The following is an 18,246-nucleotide window of genomic DNA, read 5'->3' on the forward strand; positions in this document are numbered from 1 at the left end:
CTGGAGCTATACCTGTGCCACTGGTTCTGGCCTAGCATACGTGATCTGTAATTAAACACACAGGAATTAAAGCCACGCCCACCTAAGCATATCTCTGAGCTTTAATACTGCTTACGATTATCCTTTCTTTGACACTCTGCTAATCCATTTCAATAACTGAAATATTAATTCACTTAAGATTTCCTCCAGATCCTAACTATTCCTAGGAATAGAGAACGAATATGCATCAATTGACTTCCTACTGGTTTTTATAGCATTTGTAGGCTATATATAAATCTAAGTTTTTACTTTAATAAGTGAGTGTGTATGTATATTACTTTTAAGGCATCTTTGCTTAGTTTTGAAAAACTTTCTTCTATCTATTTAACCTTAAAGCTCATAACTTTCTAGCTAGAGCAGTGACTGAATGATCTATCACAGAGTACATAACACGGAGGAAGCACGTCTGGGAATAGCTTCTTAGGCCGACAGTCCTCAGCCTTGGCATTTCACCATACTAGCATCTTCACTGGCATTGCGGCAAGGTGTGTCTCAGGTGAGTTGTTACTAATGGTGACTGAAACAAAAACATTTACCAACTTCAGTGTGGAAAATATTTACACTGTGGTAGGGTCAAGGTTATCTCTTCATTACAATATGCCTTCTAGATGGAGAGATACAAGCAGAACTTCAGAAAGAAAACAAGGTTCGCTTAGCATTTTGGTTATCAGTAAAGAATTAGTTTTGATACCAAGTGGATTCATTATTTAAAAAAAATAATAGCAATAATCAGTTTGGTGCAATGGCTGTGACATTTGCTCTTAAGTTGGGTCAGATGAGCCTCACCTGGGAGTCTGCCTTAGTCATTTAATGATCATGTGATCCCAGGCAGCTTCTCTCACTTGTTGCTTTTTTTTTATCATTATTATAAAATGGAGATAATTGGGGGTTAATAATTCTAACTTCACAGACAGCACACAAAGAGCACGTAGGACAATACTCTCCCACATTAACTTATAAACAGAGCTCTGCTGAATGTTTGAAGTCGGATCAACTGAAGATTATATATGTTTCATATAATTTAGGATGAGTGATTTTTGCTTTATGAATGACAAAGACAGTAGAAGACACCAAAGCCATTAGTGTATCTCCTTATCATCCCCAAACATGGAATTATAAGCACTCATCCCTGACCCATCATTAAGTAATACACTTAACAATGCCATCCTAATTATATTAGGGCATGCCTGCATTTTAAAACAACCGTATAATTAACTTCTAATATTCACCGACTCTATACCTACAAAGGGCTTTTAAGTCTGAGAGCTTCAAGTTTTAAAATGTCGCATACTGGATGGGAGCAGTGGCACATGCTTGCTAAGCCCAGCTACTTGGGAGCCAGAAATAGGGACATTGAGACCAGAAGTTTAATAGCAAGAACCCACCTCAAAGATAAACGAAGATAATAAAAGTGGACATATAGGCTATAAAAGGATAACACACATAACAGAAACTACCTATGAATAAATAAATATAGGAAAGGCAGTCTTTAAACGGTAGAAACACATTTTGTACTAAAAGTTAGGCTATCCAGATCTCAACCTGATAGGCTGTGATCATAAGTTGGGGAAAGAGGTCCCCTTCTATCACAGGTCTAGGGGAGGGGAATAGGGCAAAAGAGGGAAGGAGAGGACTACGAGAAGATACAAGTGAAGGGATAACAATAGAGATGTAATCTGAATTAATTGTTTAAAAAGTAAAAGTTAAATTAAAAAAAGAAATGTAGAGATAACAAAAAACAAACCAAAAAAAATAAAGGAAGAGGCTAGAGTGTGGATTTCAACAAAAGCAACTTAACTCAGTAGTGATAGAGACATTGTCACAAACATGTTTCCAAAAAAAGATGGAAAGATGAAGTGGTCTTGTCTGGAAACCTCCACACTTGTAAGAAGACTGACTGCTCTACCCGAGTCCAAGAGAAGAGACTCAAGCCTTGGATCACCTGCCATACATCAAGTCCAAACCAAACGCCTCCTTCCAAAGGAAATCAGCAAGCCTCACGTGTAGCAAAGAAAAATCCGTGTCTTTGGTCTCGACTGGTTTCTTACAACACCAGATTTCCAATTAAAGTCACCTGTGGGGCTCATGTGAAAGGTGTATGACAAGTTAGTGAGAAGCAAAAAGATGTAAGTGCCTTTCTCTGCCCCCAGCCCCAACCTTCTCTCAATGTTGGCCACAGAAAACAGGGCCTTGCATATGCAAGACACAAATCTTCTGCCACTGAGCTATAACCTCTACAGGTTTTAGAAATCCTTTATATTTTACTTTACCCATACAATATGGGATAAAAATTTAAAACTCAGAACTTGTCTTTTATTATCATTTTCTGCTATTTTAACATCCTTATTTAATCTGATACAGCATCCTACTTTCCTCACTGCATTTCCAGTCTCCAGTTTTTTCTCATGAGAACTATTTAGAAGTGTGTCTTTCGGTGAAGATAAGCTCTCCTTAGGAAAAGAATGAAGACTTAAAAAATCTAAATAAATCAATCAAATGCCACTGCCCTTAATCTGGACTTTCACTTTGATAGGATTAAGAGTTAGCATAGAAATAAACCTCAGGTCATGTCTCCTGGGGAGTTTCTAGATGCTGGTTCAGGTGGGAAGACTTAAGGTAAAGCTGGCGGCATTGTTCCCGTGCGCTAGGGACTCACACTGAACAGAAAAAGGGAGCGTGAGCCGGGCACCAGCTCCCACTGCTCTCTGCTCCCTGACTGCAGGTGCAATGTGACCACTGCCTCAAAATTCACTGCCATCATGTCTCTGTGCTGATGGACTGGACCCTCAAACTGTGAGCCAAAATATCCTTCAGCTGCTTTTGTCAGGTACTTCACAGAAAAGAAAGTTCCTGGCACAAGCAGTATACATACGAATTGTATACAGGTGTCCTGGGCCAGCTAAACTTACCTGAGAGAACATTAGCCACGCCAACTGTTTTCTTATAAGACAACATTGTGCAAATTCTTACAAAGAAACTTTATAGTGGAGTGCTGGGTGTGAGGTGAAGAAGTGAAGGACTAAATAGATACATGCCTCTGATTATATGCACTTTTAAGAGATGGAGACACCGTCTACCTTGTTACTGGCAGCGTGCAGCCTGACAATCTTACTACTTCATGGTGACCAGGGTTCCCTGACTCAAAAAGCAACGATCCTACAAGAAGCAGAACTCTTGCCAGTATATTAAAAAGGGCAGCATTTGAATGAAGTGGTGCAAAGTTCTGAAAAGGGACTAGCAGCTTGATGGTTCAAAACAATTCAGGAATGGATAACTTGTGAGATAATATTAATAAGTCTGAGTGTGTCAACTTGTCTATTTTAGGGAGTGTTATATTTTCTTTTTTTTAATATTTATTTATTGTATATGAGTGCTTTATCTGCAGAATAGGGCATCAGATCACATTATAGATGGTTTTGAGCCACCATGTGGTTGCTGGGGATTGAACTCAGGACCTCTGGAAGAACAGGCGGTGCTCCTAACCACTGAGCCATCTCTCCAGCCATGAGTGTTATATTTTCTAAGTATATAATATAGCCTTACAGTGTACAAAATTTTCAAATGTACCTTCTTCACATAATTTGTCAGTTTTCATTTTTTGTGTTCAGTTATAAGGTACTGCATAGCTTATAATTTGTTGAATATATGCTATTGTATTTATCTTGATATTTCAAAGTATACTTCTGAAATAATTAGTTCATTCATAACCAACACTAAATTCCCTCTTCACATTTTTATGTTGCTGATACTCAATTCAAACCAAAAATGCCTTAAGTCTGAACTCTACTGAAGCTATAGGTCAATACCAAAGTATTTAATACATTTAATAATTTTCAATTAGCCTATAAGCAAATATGATGTTTTTTAAAAACTTCAAATAAGTTTCATATGCATTTTTAGCACATTTTAAATGATACAAAATCAGACTATTAGAGTTTATGAAGCTATGAAGGGGGGTTCACAGACCTCTGGAAGTCTCTGTAAATATCTGTGAGTGTGGCTCCCTGTGTGTTTGAGTGTGTGTCAGGGGCCTATGGAAGCAGAAGACCTGGAGTGCCTTGGAGCTGGAGTTAGAGGCATCTGTGAGCTGCTGACACAGGTGCTGGGATTCAAACTCCAGTGCTCACTACAGAGCAGCAAGGTCTCTGACTGCTGACTCATCTCTTCAATCCCATAATGAAATTTAAAACCTAAATTCGCAATTTAAAACTTGGCATAACAATCTCCTTTTGAACAGCAGTGTGAAACAAGCATACATAGAGAACACAGAGTATTCAGTAAAGGTTTTAAAATGCACACCCTTAATGATGTGCGGATACTGGAATACATGAGCAGAACTGTGAGAGAATTAATTTTCCCTTCTTACTCTGGCTAAAAGGGAAAATATTAATAAGAGAACAATTCTAACCAGCACAGTCTCTAAGGATCCTTCAAGTATTTTACAATCTATAGCAGGTCTACTCTGGTTTCTTACATTGTATTCTGTTTTCCACTTGTCTATCTTTATTTTTTTTAATCTTTTATTTACTTATTTATTGTATATGAGTGCTTTATCTGCAGAAGAGGGCATCAGATCACATTACAGATGGTTGTGAGCCACCATGTAGTTGCTGGGAATTGAACTCAGGACCTCTGGAGGAGCAGGCAGCACTCTTAACCACTGAGCCATCTCTCCAGCCCCACTGTCTATCTTTAATAGTCTGCTGCTCATCAGTGGTTCTGCATTCTCTACCAGAGTCTAGGTCTTACCTCTCTTGTCTTGGTGACTATTCTTGTTTTCCTTGTCTCTTGTCCTGTCAGCCCTGCAACGGAATCTTTACACTGTAGTGAGAAACAACTTTCTTCGCCCTCCTCCCCTCCACACCCCACCTTGTTTTCACAGGGTCTGGCTATGCATCCTTAGAGTGACCTTGAAGTCACTAAGAAGCCCAGGCTCACTTCTAACTCATGACCCTTCTGCCTATGCCTCCCCTGGTGTTGGGATTTAAGGTGTGAACACCGTGTTCAGCTCAGACACAACTTTCCAAAATGTGAAGCTGGTTACTGCCTTCTACATGTTAGCCCCTTAACATGGCTTTGAGATTTTACAGGGTCTACTCTCTTCTCTCTCTAGTGTCACTTCTCACACTTTATGCCCCCACCTCCAACACACACACACACACACACACACACACACACACACACTCACACTCAGCCCCCCCCCCAATTCTGGCATGTGACTATTCAATCTTCTGGTCTTCCCACCTCCTTTAGACTCTTTACAGGTGCTTTTGAGGGGACCATTCCTCACCCTTCATCTGCCTAGCTTATCTTTTAGTTCTTGGTTTGATGAGCAATTCCTCAGGCACTATTTCCTCCTACCACATTATTTGACCAACTCTATCATTTTTCTACACATTATTTTTAAAAAAATCAACAAAGACTGCCTATCCTCAAAAGCAAAGAGCCCAAGCAGCACAAGTTAAGGATACAAGACGTAGAGGATCTAAAAGTGTGATGCTCCCCTGGCCCTGCCCCCAGGTCTAGAAGCCTTACTTCTAGGCCAGCTCTAACAAAGTAAATGTTCACTCATAAGACATTTATGAGACGAAAGCCTCTATTACACACCAAGCAATTTTGCCAGGCTTGCAAATAAGGAAATGAGAGAAAATTCTCACCCCTCACTGCAATTACAGGCAAAGCACACAGGCCTCGGGAACAGCTATGTAATGCTAGCAAGTCCAGCTGAGCACCCAGTCTGATGTAGCAAAGTACTGAGAGCCGAAGATCTCTAAGAAGCTCTGCTCTTCAGAACTGCTGAACTACCTCTGCTTTGCATTCTAACTCCCTACACTTAAACGGAAATTTTGATAGCTTAGTATATACATGTAATTTTTCTAAGAGTTCTGAGGTAGGAAACACCCAAACTATGTATTTTTGTTTTGACTACTCCACAGGAAAAGTCCCATTTCTGCTCTGATAATGAAGCACCTTCCCTAACCTGACAACTACAGGTGAATAGACAAGAAACGTAACCATGTGCAACTTGTGTTTGCATCTCTTTAACTCAAGGTACAACTTGCAAATATCTAGTTATTATTTAGCAAGCATAACAACATTTACCATATTTCCTTTTTGCTTTCTATTTTGTGGCTTAACTGTAGTTTCTGAGACACAGTCTCACGTTGCCCAGTCTGGCCTTGAACTTACTGTGTAGCAGAGATTGGCCCTGGTCCTTTGGCCTCTTCCCCCTAAACTGGGATTAGCAGATTTATCCACTTTACTTAGTTGCTATTTAGTAATTTTTAACAGTATCTATTATAAATAGTGTACAATTCAAGAGTTGAAGGATAACCTGACTTGTGTGAAGATTAAACTTTAAAGAACAAAACTCTTTTACTTGGAAAAGAAAAAAATAGTATCTTTGCTGAGGAGCAGAGAAAGCACCTGAGAGACCAAGTATCTCTAGAGGAACTTCAGATATGAGCCAAGGACTACGGTGCTACTAAAGAGATTTCTAGCACAAGCACTTCCATTACAATCTCTACAGGAATGTGAGCATGGAGGATGGCCTCTCAGAATAAGCCAAAAAAGTCAGATAAAAACAGACACTATGCAGGCAAAAACAAAAATTTCAACTTTAATGGGTGTTCTAATTGCATTGCTTGTGCCACAGCGACACCAGCTGGTCAACCAAATCATTGCAATTCTGTAAATTACCACTCTGAACTCATGTGAAACTTTATTATTATTATTATTATTATTATTATTATTATTATTATTATTATTATTATTAGTTTTTCAAGATAGGGTTTCTCTGCATAGCCATGGCTGTCTTGGACTCGCTTTGTAGACCAGGCTAGCCTCCAAGTCACAGAGATCCACCTGCCTCTGCCTCCAGAGGGCTGGTATTACAGGCCCTCCATACTGTTTTTTTATAATAGCTGTTTATATTCCTGCTGTGGTGGTTTGAATGAGAATGGCCTGCATGTGTCCACTTATTTAACTGCTTGGGAAGGAGAAGAGGTGGTTTTCTGGAGGTGTGTCATGGGGATGGGCTTGAGATTTCAAACAGCCCACACCATTGCCAGTTAGCTCCTTCTGCCTCGAACTTATGGATAAGGATGTGAGTTCTCAGCTACTGCTCAGAAACCATGTCTGCCTGCCTGCTGTCATGCTCCTGGCCATAATTATGACTCACTCACGCTCTGAAGCCCAATAAACCATTCTGTAAGTTGCCTCAGTCTTTGTATATTAGCACAAAAGAAAAGTAACTGACACATCCACCAATGGTGATTAAGGTTTCTTCATAATAGCCCAATATGTGTCTTATATTCATGTTCTGCCTTTATAAATGGGGGAGGGGGTTGAATACCTCACAAATGCTAGGCAAGTACACTAACACCTGACACACTCCCCTGCCCCCCCCCTTTTTTTTTGCTTTCTGATAAAAGCCACCCTAAGAAACATGAGATAATTCATGGTTGTTTCCTGGTGGGTCAGGGCTGTTGAGCACACTTTCATATCTTTGTCTACTGGCATTCTTTTCTGGAAAAATGTTGAGGGTTGTATCTCAGTAGCAGAGTACTTCCTTGGCATACACAAGGCTCTGGGTTCCACTCTTGGCACAAAGTAAAAAAGGAAAGAAAAAGGGAGGGCAGAAAATTGTCCAACGAAAGCCACTGTTTTGTAAAAGTAATATATAACACTTTTAAACACATGGAAGATACCCATGTATAAAGCACAAAAGCCTGTGGTGGAAGGAAGCTAGCATCTGTAATATATACATCCAAAGGAGAAACTTAAAACCAGAATATAAATTTCTACAAATTACTTAGAAAAAGGTTCACACTCAATTAAAACACGGGCTGAGAAAAGTCACTTCCCAAGACCATACCTAAAAGCCCAACTGCTCACATCACTGCCCGTCAGAGAAGTGTATACGAGGTCATCCCTCTGCCCCTATAAGCACACCTACATCAGAATGATATACATCATACACCAAGAGCTAGCTAAGGTGCTGAACACTAGCAATCTCATTCGTTGTAGTGAAACTGTCAACTATCAACCATTTGTGTACTCATGACCTGTGCACTCACTTCTGTTTCAGGTGTGCATCATGAGTAAAGCTGTCGTTTGCACAAGGACTGGATACATCCTGGCTATCTACCAACTAAAAACAGATTACAAATAGGAAACTATAATAAAAGAACAAAGTACCGCTACAAGCAACAATACAAAGAGTCTCACAGACATTTAGTGAAAGTGAGTTCACAAATCCAAACTGCATGACTCCACTGGTAATAAAAATGCACAGTGAAAAGCAATCCATGAGCTAGGCATGCGTGCACAGCTTGCATTTGAGGACTGAGGCAACGGGGGGGGGGGGGGGGGGGGGGGGGGGGCCTAGCCTAAGCTACGTAAGAAGACCTTGTCTCAAAACAACCAAACGAACTAGATAGATTGATTGATAGATAGACAGACAGACAGACAGACAGACAGACAGACAAACTAGACAGATTTACATTAGTGGTGGCCACCCTGGAAAGGGGAGGCATACTGCCTAGCAACAGGTAATGAGAGCATGGTCTATGAGTTCCCAGAAATATTCTGAATCTTTATTCAGTGGCAGTTTCATAGAGCTATACACTTCACATTGGTGCCTTTTTTCCTGTGTATAAGCCATACTCTCTAATAAGGAATTTTAAGAAAAAGAATAGGTTGAAAGTGGTGACTTTTCCCATACGGAACCTAACTTCAAATTTTGATTTTTACCTTTTGCACTGTGGCTGCTGGGTGCACACCCTGCCACTGAGGTACCTCCTAACAGTCTTCGTAAATAGTACATTTCACTATATGTGAGTCTTCCAACTTCATTAGATATTTTTGTTAATTGTTTGTGTTGAGACTACTCTGTATCCCTGGCTGGCCTAGAACTTACTACGTAGATAAGCTAGCCTAGAATGCACAGCAGTCCTCCTGCATCTGCTCCCAAGTGGTGAGACGGTTCACCTTCAGTCTTTTAGGGTGTCAACTCTTGGGTGGTAGGTATTTTTTTATTGCCCTATCTCCAGTGGTACAGAACAACTACTTAATAAATACTCATAGAATAAATGTGCTAAAGTAGTCATCAAACTTTAGAAGAAAAAAATGATTAGAATTTTGGTACAGTGAGCTACTGAACTAATAGATACTTATTAAGTAACTGGTAACAGATGGTGATGACAGTAACTTCGGTTTCCTTAGTGTGCAGGTTTATGTTGGAGGTAAAAGCTTTCATTGCATACTGAGAATTTGAGTCTTCCTTCAACTACCCTATTTTGGACTACACATGCTCAGAAGCCAAATTAAAGTACCTGCAAGTAAAAGAAATAACTAGTGTACATGTGGTCTGTTCCTGGTGAAATTTATGCTGCCATTTTTGCTGCAGTGTTTTAAAAAAAAAAAAAAAGAGAGGCTTCTGAGGGGCTGGAGAGATGGCTCAGAGGTTAAGATCACTGTCTGCTCTTCCAGAGGTCCTGAGCTCAATTCCAAGCAACCACATGGTGGCTCACAACCATCTATAATGTGATCTGATGCCCTCTTCTGGCCTGCAGGTGTACGTGAAGGCATAATACATAATAATAAACCTTTTTTAAAAAAAAGAGGCTTCTGAGAGACATAAATGGCTTTCTCAAGAGTAGATCAATTCTCTCAAGAACAGGGTGCTACAACTATTTACTTCCTTGTCCTATCACTCACAACACCCTCTCTCTGTGTTATAAGATAGTATTAAGCGGCCATCTAATCTTGACTCCCCTCCCTCTAGGACTGTGATTTAAACAAACCTGTTTTCTTTATGAAGTATTCATTCTCAAGTATTCTGTCCTGGCCAAAACAAAAAAAACAAAACAACCCCCACAAGATCATTCTCAGGCATGGAAACTGTCACAGAGCTATCTAAAATAGTAGTTCCATCCAGAAGTGAGCTTCTCTCTACCCTTACAGATGCTGAGCAATGCATGAAGACTTATCTGCTAGTCAGGAAAGACAGGGGCCTCTGGCAGGCAGGCAGCTGGAAGAGGTCAAGGCTGTGCTAATCAGTCTACAAAGCACAGGCAAATGCCCCACAGCAACAAGTTAGTTGGCACAGACTGAGAGACCTGAGCTGAAATATCACAAAATCATTCTCACATAGGAAGTACAAGCATATCTGAACTATAAAAGAATTTAAGAACTTTTCAGGCACTAGTTTTTCAATTGTGCACACACACAAATACAGAAAGAGAAGGAGAGAGAGACAGAGACAGAGAGAAAGAGAGACAGGGAGAGGGAGAGGGAAGGAGTGAGGAGCACACTGCTGTGTACATAGGAGGCAGAAGCAAGCATATATCTGTGAGTTCAAGGCCAGCATGTTCTACACAGTGAATTCCAGGGCAGCCAGAGCTACATAGTGAGGCCCTGTCTAAAAAGCAAACAAATAACAAGCATAATAAAACAAAACTATCTATTCAAGACCATATTTTTAGTTAAAGTTGTACACTTGGATCAATGTCATTAGAAGAATGTTTAGTCTCAGAAATAACAAGTACCAATATCATTCTGCCTTTAAGGCACATTACTCATCTCGTTTCTACTAATATTTGCATGAAGGTAAGTATTTTTACTATAGAAACTGAAACACTCTCAAAGTTGAACTGTTAGAAATGATACAGCTGAAATTTGAACTCAGATTATTTCCAATCTCACATTTTTGCATTATAAATGCATTAAATTGAATTTCAAATTTGGAGGCAGAGGAAAACTAAGTGCACTAGGACAGAGTTGTAGCTCAGTGGCACAGTGTATGCTTAGCATTCACAAGGTCCCAGGTTCTATCCCAGCACATGCACACACACAAAAACTCACCTCAAATTTCAGTTTCTTTCTTTCTTTCTGTCTTTTTTTTTTTTTTGGTTTTTCGAGGCAGGGTTTCTCTGTGTAGCCTTGGCTGTCCTGGACTCGATTTTTGACCAGGCTGGCCTCGAACTCACAGCGATCCACCTGGCTCTGCCTCCCAAGTGCTGGGATTAAAGATGTGTGCCACCATGACTGGCTCAAATTTCAGTTTCTTTCTGAGTTAATTATGCGGCTTTCAGGATATTAGCTGCTTTGGTGGTTCCAATGGGACCCCCATAGGCTCATGTGTTTGAATACCTGATGCCCGGTTGATGGCGTTGTTTGAAGAAGTTACAGAGGTTTTTTGAGGCAGAGCCTCACTGGAGGAAGTATACCACTAGGGGATGGGCTTTAAGAGTTTATAGCCTTGCAGGGCCTGGTGGCACATGCCTTTAATCCCAGCACTCGGGAGGCAGAGGCAGGCGGATCGCTGTGAGTTCAAGACCAGCCTGGTCTACAAAGCGAGTCTAGGACAGCCAAGGCGACACAGAGAGACCCTGTCTTGAAAAACCAAAACAAAAAACAAAAAAAAGAGTTTACAGCCTCACTACACTTCCTGTGTGTGGCTAGAAATCTGATCAGCCAGCTTCCTGCTCCTATCTCTACACCATGATTTCCTACCCACAATGGACTCTCTTTCTAAGACCATAGGCAAAATAACCTCTCGCTTCTATAAGCCACATTTGATCATGGTACTTTACAACAGGAACCAAAGAATAACTAAACCAATGGCAAAATCAAGAGCTTAGGAATTACATGCCTTTAAGCAAAGCAGTTAGATGATGCTAAATTTAAACAGGATATATTATATTTATAAATAATATTTAAAAGGGTAAGATACTAGACTTATTTTTTTATGAAAGTAAAAAAAGTTATGTAAAAGTATATGTCAAAATTATAAGATAAATTGTCGTCTGGTTAATGACATGAAATTTTAGTTTTTGTCTGTATGTTGCCTATTACTGAGCTACACAGCAAAGCTTATGACCCTGACCCTGGCCAATCAGTATCACAGCCTCCTCCTACTCCTTATAACAGTCTTGGATCATTAGCAAAACCTCGCCAGATTCTTTGCATTCACAGAAAGTAAAGTGTTCTTACCCTATTATAGCCATGTTCATGGGAGTCATCAACTTCTCCATTACTAGTTACTGGAATTTCTGCTGCAGAATTTTTGGGAGACTCTTGAGCCATGGCAGACTCCTAATTAAAAAGAAAAAAAAAAAGTTTAAATTAAAGAGAAGAGAAAAGCCATACTAATACCAAGCTATAAAAAGAACATTTTAAAGACTTATTTATATGCACTTACTACCTACCAGCCTAATATTTTTATGACCAAATGATATATTATGCATCTATTATATGTGTGCACATGTGTGTGCGCATGCATGCACATACACACACATCCAACGATAACAATACCAAAAAAACAAAAACTGGTTGCTTTTATTGCACTCAATCTAAATTCCTGGATTTAAAGAAAAGTTACACATGACAAGGGCCAGGGAGCATCATCCTTGCCCCTTAGAATTATGACAGACCATAACTCATAATACAAGAAATACTACAAAAAGCCACATTTGGTGTGTAAATTATAGAGGGTTTACTTGTCTTATTTAATGGGCTTCAAAATAAACTTCTGTCTACAGGAAAAATGTTCTTAATATAACAAAAAATTTAAATATATGCACCATAAAAACTGTAGTTTTATCCTCTATCTTTATAGTTCTAAAAGCAAAGCAATGGTTAAAAAATATATTCTCTAACTTTATAACCATATAAAGCATAATTATAGATCAATTATTACTATTAAAATGTGTGCAGCCATGTGGTGATGGCACACACCTTTAATCCCAGCACTTGGGAGGCAGAGGCAGGTGAATCTCTCTGTGAGTTCGAGGCTAGCCTGGTCCTGGCCCAGGACAGCCAGGGCTACACAGAAAAACTGTCTCAAAAAAGACAAAAACAAACAAAACAAACAAACAAAAAACATTGGGCTTCAGTAGTGATGTTAAGGTTTTCCTGACAAATTAATGTGAGAATTTCATATAAAGAATCTTAATATAACTTTCTCCAACTTTAAATTCTTAAAACCTTCAAAGCAAGCAAAGTTTATTCAACTTTCCATATGACCGTCAACTAATGACCATCTTTCCTCTCCCCTCTGTTAGCCATTGATGTCTTTTTTAAAAAGTGTTACATATGCCTTACATTTTAACAGTGATAGCCACTAAGATAACGGCACTGGAATAAGTATCTGCCAGGGACAGACGCAGTAGCTCCCAATGTGCATGTGTTTTAAGGGTGACGCCTGAGTCTAGCTATTCCCCCACTTGCACTACAATTACCAAAATCATCAAGAACAACTAATTATTAATGTATACACATGTACATTTAACCTACAGACTTGAATCAAAAATACAACTAAGAAATTTATTAGCAAGACTCTGGATTTTATCATTAACACTGGAAATAAATTCACTGAGTATCCTCTGGAAGAATTTTTAAAATATATTTTATTTATTTGTTTTATGCATATGAGTGTTCTATCTGCATGTACGCCTGCATGTCAGAAGAGGCCATTAAAGGGTATGGATGGTTGTGAGCCACCATGTGGTTGCTGGGAATTGAACTCAGAACCTCTGGAAGAGCAGTCAGTGCTCTTAACCTCTGAGCCATCTCTCCAGTACCCCCTCCCATTTTTGTTTTTTAAAGTAAACTTTTTAAAAACTACTGGGTTTAGCCGGGAAATTCTGGAGCACTTGAGAGGCACAGGCAGGTGGATCTCTGAGTTCGAGGCCTGTAGACATATAAATTCTGATTCCCTGTCTAAATGTTGTGTAAACTCTGCTCCCCAACTGTCCCCCTGATGTGTCAATAAAGCAGCTTACAGCCAATTGATGAGCAGGAGAGAGAATAGGGCTGGACTTCCTGTAGCCAAGGGAGGAGGAGTTAGAAGAGGAAAGGAAATGTGGCCAGCACTGTCACTCTTTCCACCACAATGAACCACGTCTCCTAGAAAAAGAAGCTGGCGCACGCCTTTAATCCCAGCACTCGGGAGGCAGAGGCAGGCGGATCGCTGTGAGTTCGAGGCCAGCCTGGTCTACAAAGTGAGTCCAGGATGGCCAATGCTACACAGAGAAACCCTGCCTCGAAAAACCAAAAAAAAAAAAAAAAAAAAAAAAAAAAAAAAGCTAAAATACACCCAATCTTGTTGGATTGTTAAATGTTTTGTGGTGTCCCTACTAACTGAGGTTGATTTCTCAAGCTTCTAATATGACCTGACTGAATTCAAAACAAGAAAAGATGTTCAGTGCAATACCATGGCATAGTATTTCTGCTATGGACATATTATAACACAAATAACGCAAGCATATACAACAGAAAATATTTAGGTACTAGTAAGTTTTATATTACCTTTGTTTTAAAAACATGTTTATTTGGTTGTAAATTTAAAGATTTGTATTTTGGTTTGGGAGGTATTTTTTTGCTTATGTGTAGTTCTGTATGCATGTATGATACACATATGTGGTGCCCATGGAGGCCTGTGGAACAGATCAGATCCCCTGGATCAGGACTTACAGTTAGTTTGGACCATCTAAGGTGGGCGCTGAGAACTGAACTCAGGTCCTCTCGAAGAGCAGCAAGTGTTAATTAATCATTGAGACATCTCTCCACACCCTAATCTTAAGTCCATACAGTTAAAACTTCGAAATAGCATAACAGCAGAGTTACAAATTCTTTAAGAACTGATAATCAAGTCTGGCAGGTGAGCACAATCCAGCATGTGCCACCTCTGAATGAGTAGAAAGCACACACTGTATCTGCTGGATCTTTGGAAACAATCTTTTAAAACCCAGCTTGCCTGGAGACAAATAAAAAGCAGATCACACTTTTCACTTTTTATTTTACAAGGCAACACCAAATTGCTCCTCTTTTCTTACATGTCCTGTTAATTCTAACCTAACAGGATACATTCACTGTCATGGTTAAGGAAAAGATCAAAATTGGTCAAATACTCTACGTGACTAGATTTGTTATGCTGACAGAAAAAAAGTGCATTCATTTTTATAATAGTTGACTCTTGACTTGAATCATATAGTAGTTGAATATACTTTTAAAACAGAATTAACCTTATAACACAAAAAGAAATCCAAAATCAGAAAATGCAGAGAATGTCTATATAGTGTAACTGAACAAGTAGAAAACACGGTTTACCTGCTTCCTAGAAAGAGAGAGAGAGAGAGAGAGAGAGAGAGAGAGAGAGAGAGAGAGAGAGAGAGAGAGAGAGAGAGAAAGAAAGAAAGAAAGAACATTCTAACTATGTGTATGTGTGTTTCTGGATTTGGGTACCACAGAGGTCAGAAGAGGACATTACATCTCATGGGGCTGGAGTTGTGGTGATTGTGAGCTGCCCCACATGGGTACTGGGACCTAAATTTGGGCCTTCTGCAAGAGCAGCAAGTGCTAATGGCTGTGGAGCCAGCTCTGGGAATTATCTTCTTGAATTCTTTCAATGGGGTAAAGTTGGGATAAATTAATAGCGCACATAATTAATGAAAATTTCATAGCTGGGCTTTATCCCTACAGTGTACAGCAAGGCCTCACGAAGCAATCGAATGCCTCATTCACATATGCCATGAGTTATCAACCTTAGAACCACCTGGGGAGCTTTTAACCACTCCACTGAGATCATGACTTAGTGACGGGCTCCCCTGAGCTACCATGAGGGGTCAGGGAATTTATATGCTGCGCTTTCAACCAAAACTTTGTCACTCTTTGCACCACAAAAACTAAGTACTAGAGAGATTACAACGCTGCCTTGTTCAACGTGTCAGATGGCATTACACATGCATTAAAATAGGCACAACACAGACTGACAAAACCAAGTGATACCCAATGTATGAAGCAATTATATTTGTAAAATGGATGCATTTTGTACTTAAAGTTTACACCAACAAACTACCCATTTAGCTTAATTTTTTTAAAAAGGTAAAATCCCCCCAAAATGTGTTGACACAAACAAAAACTAATAAAATCATGTTAGAAAAGTATTAAGCAATATGCAATAACCTCATAATTCTACTCCTAAGAAATACACCCACAGAGACTAATGCATATGTTCACTGGAGGCAAGTGTAAGAGCATTCATGAACGGTTTCATCCTAATAGCCAAGAGCTAAACAATCTAAATATTGTTCAAATAAAACACTAGTGCAGTCATAGAATACTGCATAGCAATAAAACATAATAATCTACTGTTATAAAAAGTCAGACTTAATGCTCTAAAACGAAGCCAGATTCAAAGAGTCAATACTGTATGGCTGATTCAAAAAGAAATGATGATGATGACAGCAGGCAGGATCGCTGGTATGGCGAGTGAAGAGCCCTTGGATTAGTCAAATATTTTTATACGCAAAAAAAAAAAAAAAAATTAAATGGCCAGGCATGGTGGTACACACCTTTAATTCCAGCACTCAGGGAGGCAGAGGCAGGAGGATCGGTGTGAGTTCAAGGCCACCCTGGTCTACAAAGTGAGTCCAGGACAGCCAAGGCTACATGGACAAATCAAAATAGTAGATAATAGATAGATAGATAGATAGATAGATAGATAGATAGATAGATAAGAATAAAAAATGGAGCAGGGTGTGGTGGCACACGCCTTTAATCTCAGCACTCGGGAGACAGAGGTAGGTGGATCTCTATGAGTTTGAGGCCAGCCTGGTCTACGAAGGGAGTCCTGGACAGCCAAGGCTACACAGAGAAACCTTGTCTTGAAAAACAAAGATAGAGATAGAGATAGGGATAGGGATAGAGAGAGAGAGAGAGAAAGAAAGAAACAGACATACAGAACAATTGATACCCTGAAGTTTATCAACACTAAAACCTCCAAGCTGGTGTGTTGGTGCCTTTAACATTTATCACTTAGGAGGCAGAGGCAAGCAAATCTCTGTGAATGAGAGTCTAGCCTTATCTGCATAGAAAGTTCCAGGCCAGCTAGGATTATACAGTGACATGTGTCTTAAAACAGCAACAGAAACTAAAATCCCCAAAAACCTATTTAAAAATAAAAAAAAAATACAAGTCACAGACTAGGGAAAGTCACTCTGTGTATGTGAAAGTGTGTGCACACCCATATGTGTATCCTATCTCTTTTACATGGAAGCCTTCAGAACATGTACGTACGCACGCACGCACACACTTAAAACAAAATTCCTGATTTGTATATATTTCTTCATGGCACTTTTACTCATAAGATGTCCAACATGAAACAAAATGCCTACCAGTAGTTTAATGAACAGGATAAACTGTGGTGTATCCACACAGTGGCATATTCCATACTAGTCAAAAGCAGTGCCCTACTGACACACACGCACCATTCCTGGTTAATCTCATTGTGTCAAGCACAAAATTACATGTTCTAAGAGTCCATTTACATAGAATTCTAAAACATGCAAAACTAGCCTGTCACGACAGATCAGAGGCTGCCTAGGAGAGAGGTGGTGCAGGGTCAGGTGGACGCAAAAGGGCAAAACCGTTTGGGTGACAGCACATTCTGTCCTCACTGTGATTAGGGACCTCCAACCTTACACATTTGTCAAGTCACTGGGCTTTATGTCTGAAACAGGTCCATTTTAGATATACTCTTTAAAAATTACAATTCAATAATCTGCTGATTTATTTTGGGAAACAAAAGATTCTGAAAACCCCATTTCATCATTTCTTATTTCCCTCCTTCAGAATTGTTTTGTTAAACCATAAATGTATAAGAGCCTCTTAACTCTATACACATACTTATATTTTTAAAGGAAAAACACTATGTCTTATCATACCATGATCCAGGCTAATAGCTTTATTTTAACTTTGAGAAAAACCTTTAAAATGATTTCATGTATCCTTACAAAGAAGTACTAAAAACAAACAAAAATTCAGGAAAAAATAGAAACTGTCTCAAAGTCTTTAAAAAACAAACAAAAACAAAACAAAACAAAAAACAATGTTTTCTCCATAGTAAAGTAAGGTTATTAAACAATCCCGTCCATTCAGAAACTCTGGTGTCTTCAGCCATATTATTGCATATTTATGCATAACTGAGATAAGGGTTTCACTTAGCCCTGTTTAAGTCTGTTTGTTTTGTTGACACAGGGTTTCTCTGTGTAGCCCTGGCTGTCCTCGACCTCACCCTGCAAACCAGGCTGGCCTCGAACTCACAGAGATCCTTCTGCCTCTGCCTCCCCAGTGCTGGGATTAAAGGCGTGCACCACCATGCCTGACTTTTGCCTTGGCTGTCCTGGACTCACTTTGTAGACC

The 18,246-nt window shown here is 39.5% G+C and overlaps 1 protein-coding gene across 4 annotated transcripts in view; it reads right to left on the minus strand.

Annotated features, from left to right (window-relative positions):
- Nucleotides 1-18,246, minus strand: part of Arfip1 (ADP ribosylation factor interacting protein 1) — a 79,371-nt gene that overhangs the window by 41,504 nt on the left and 19,621 nt on the right. For all 4 annotated transcript variants that reach the window (XM_051157379.1, XM_051157378.1, XM_051157376.1 and 1 more), the window contains exon 2: nt 12,037-12,138. In XM_051157379.1, the coding sequence (XP_051013336.1) occupies nt 12,037-12,129 (93 nt within the window). In that variant the 5' untranslated portion in view covers nt 12,130-12,138. The remainder of the gene's footprint in view (nt 1-12,036; nt 12,139-18,246) is intronic.

The sequence above is a fragment of the Acomys russatus genome, chromosome 15 (assembly GCF_903995435.1).
Source record: "Acomys russatus chromosome 15, mAcoRus1.1, whole genome shotgun sequence".
NCBI lineage: Eukaryota > Metazoa > Chordata > Mammalia > Rodentia > Muridae > Acomys > Acomys russatus.